The 2,925-nt window shown below is 45.6% G+C and overlaps 1 protein-coding gene across 1 annotated transcript; it reads right to left on the minus strand.

Annotated features, from left to right (window-relative positions):
- Window positions 1-278: 278 nt before the first annotated feature.
- LOC124030892 (cleavage and polyadenylation specificity factor subunit 4-like) lies at window positions 279-1,607 on the minus strand. Its single transcript, XM_046342032.1, has 3 exons — window positions 1,398-1,607; window positions 1,163-1,213; window positions 279-509 (listed from the first exon to the last, which is right to left on the minus strand). The coding sequence occupies exons 1-3, from the start codon at window positions 1,498-1,500 to the stop codon at window positions 310-312; spliced, it is 354 nt and encodes a 117-aa protein (XP_046197988.1). The 5' UTR covers window positions 1,501-1,607; the 3' UTR covers window positions 279-309.
- Window positions 1,608-2,925: the final 1,318 nt, after the last annotated feature.

Consider the following 2,925-nt stretch of genomic DNA (forward strand, 5'->3'; position numbering starts at 1 on the left):
TTAGGTCTCTCTTTATGTAGTGTTGTTGTCTTTAGGTCTCTCTTTATGTAGTGTTGTTGTCTTTAGGTCTCTTTATGTAGTGTTGTTGTCTTTAGGTCTCTTTATGTAGTGTTGTTGTCTTTAGGTCTCTCTTTATGTAGTGTTGTTGTCTTTAGGTCTCTTTATGTAGTGTTGTTGTCTTTAGGTCTCTCTTTATGTAGTGTTGTTGTCTGAGGTCTCTCTTTATGTAGTGTTGTTGTCTTTAGGTCTCTTTATGTAGTGTTGTTGTCTTTAGGTCTCTATGTAGTGTTGTTGTCTTTAGGTCTCTCTTTATGTAGTGTTGTCTCTCTCATCGTGATGTCTGAGGTCTCTCTTACCGAACTTGGAGTAGAAGTAACACTCAGGCATCTTGGTCATGTCGTACTCGTGTAGAAACTCACACTGGTCTCCCTTCTTACAGAGTCCTCTGAGCCAGTGTTTACACACCACAGTCTTCTCCCCACTGATGTGACGGAACGGACACATCCCACCTGCAACCACACACACACTGGGTCAGTTCCTATCCACACACACACACACTGGGTCAGTTCCTATCCACACACACACACACTGGGTCAGTTCCTATCCACACACACACACTGGGTCAGTTCCTATCCACACACACACACTGGGTCAGTTCCTATCCACACACACTGGGTCAGTTCCTATCCACACACACACACTGGGTCAGTTCCTATCCACACACACACACTGGGTCAGTTCCTATCCACACACACACACTGGGTCAGTTCCTATCCACACACACACACTGGGTCAGTTCCTATCCACACACACACACACACACTGGGTCAGTTCCTATCCACACACACACACTGGGTCAGTTCCTATCCACACACACACACTGGGTCAGTTCCTATCCACACACACACACTGGGTCAGTTCCTATCTACACACACTGGGTCAGTTCCTATCCACACACACACTGGGCCAGTTCCTATCCACACACACACACTGGGTCAGTTCCTATCCACACACACACTAGTCAATTCATTAAATACATTTTACACACAGACACTTACAGATCAGTTTATACACACATCCCCCAGCAGACACACACACACACACTTGTAGAGGAGGCTGTAGTAGTCACATAGAGAGAACTCATCACCGATAATACTCTCACCTTTGAGACAGGCTGCTCTCATGAAGAACTCACACACAGCAGCCCCGGACTCTGCACACACACAGGAAGTTACAATACAAACCCATACATAATCCTCAAACTCTGCAAAAACACCTAACAATAAAACCAGTTAAAAAGTTAGCTAGTCAAGTTAGCTTAGCTACCATGCTAAAACTACAACAGTACCTAGCTAACGTTAGCTAACTGGCTAACTGAGTAAGTAGCGACTACTTACTGTCCATCCCGGGGAAAGGGAGAGGCTGAGCCCCCAGCTGCTGCTCCACAGCCATCTCTAGATCAAACTTGATGTGGTCCACGGTGGCTATCAGGTCCTGCATGATGGCAGGTCTCACTACGCTCCGACCAGACAGAAACAAGCTAGCTTAGCCTAGCCTAGCTTAGCAGTCTAACCCCTGTCCGACCAGACAGAAACAGGCTAGCTTAGCCTAGCCTAGCTTAGCAGTCTAACCCCAGTCCGACCAGATAGAAACAGGCTAGCCTAGCCTAGTTTAGCAGTCTAACCCCAGTCCGACCAGATAGAAACAGGCTAGCTTAGCCTAGCCTAGCCTAGCTTAGCTGTCTAACGGCAGTTAGCAATCAGCTAATCTGTGAAATCTCACTTTAAGTAGCTGATATATCAACCATAAAAAGGCGTGGGAGCTAGATTGCTTTGTCTAGCTAATTGTATATATTTTTAATGTGTAGAAATCAACAGTGGGAAAAGTTAGATTAACTAAGACAAGTCCCGTTTGTCTTGTTGATCTGCCATCTTGTTTCTCCTGCCTCCAGAAGGCGGGCGGGTTGAACTCTAACCTTTGACCTGGAGGGGGGGTTAAAAGGCCGACTAATCGATCTATGAGAGAGTCTGGATGTGAACTTGCCAGAAGATGCCGACCCTAGAATTACGCTTGTTTACACAGAACTGCACTGGGGTCAGAATGCAACCATGGTTACATTAAGATCCCCAGTGAGCTAGTGTGAGATATGGGCTGGAAAAGGGTATCGCAATGGGATAAGCCACCATACTCCAAATGCAGTTAACCCACTGTTCCTAGACCGTCATTGAAAATAAGAATTTGTTCTTTAACTGACTTGCCTAGTTAGTTAAATAAAGGTTAAATAAATTAAAATATTTTAAAAATTCACACTACTTGTTATCCAGGAAAACTGCCATTTGTATCCTCATGCGGTAGCCAACGCAGCCATTTTGAAATGCGTCCAGCCAATCAGCTCTTTTGTTGTTCAACACAAACATGTCATTTCATGATGGCTGCTGTGAATACTGCTAATACTGCTACTTTTCTGGGGGGGGTAAGCGGTATTTCAATCTTCTCGGTGGAGCAGTGTGGATGAAGGTAACATTTGAAGTGCAGTGGCATATACCATCCCTGTATCGAGGTACATTTCTCAACCCGTATCTCATCCCTGTATCGAGGTACGTTTTCTCAACCCGTATCGAGGTACGTTTCTCAACCTGTATCGAGGTACGTTTCTCAACCCGTATCCCATCCATGTATCGAGGTCACGTTTCTCAACCCGTATTCTCATCCCTGTATCGAGGTACGTTTCTCAACCCGTATCCCATCCCTGTATCGAGGTACGTTTCTCAACCCGTATCGAGGTACGTTTCTCAACCCGTATCGAGGTACGTTTCTCAACCCGTATCGAGGTACGTTTCTCAACCCGTATCGAGGTACGTTTCTCAACCCGTATCGAGGTACGTTTCTCAACCCGTATCGAGGTACGTTTTCTCAACCCGTATC

The sequence above is a fragment of the Oncorhynchus gorbuscha genome, unplaced genomic scaffold (genome assembly GCF_021184085.1).
Source record: "Oncorhynchus gorbuscha isolate QuinsamMale2020 ecotype Even-year unplaced genomic scaffold, OgorEven_v1.0 Un_scaffold_17728, whole genome shotgun sequence".
Lineage (NCBI taxonomy): Eukaryota > Metazoa > Chordata > Actinopteri > Salmoniformes > Salmonidae > Oncorhynchus > Oncorhynchus gorbuscha.

Coding starts and splice junctions, on each gene's coding strand:
- LOC124030892 (XM_046342032.1), bottom strand. CDS start 1,500: ATGCAGGACCTGATAGCCACCGTGGACCACATCAAGTTTGATCTAGAG. Junction 1,214..1,397: donor CCCTTTCCCCGGGATGGACA/GTAAGTAGTCGC, acceptor GTGTGTGTGCAG/AGTCCGGGGCTGCTGTGTGT. Junction 510..1,162: donor GAGAGCAGCCTGTCTCAAAG/GTGAGAGTATTA, acceptor GTGTGGTTGCAG/GTGGGATGTGTCCGTTCCGT.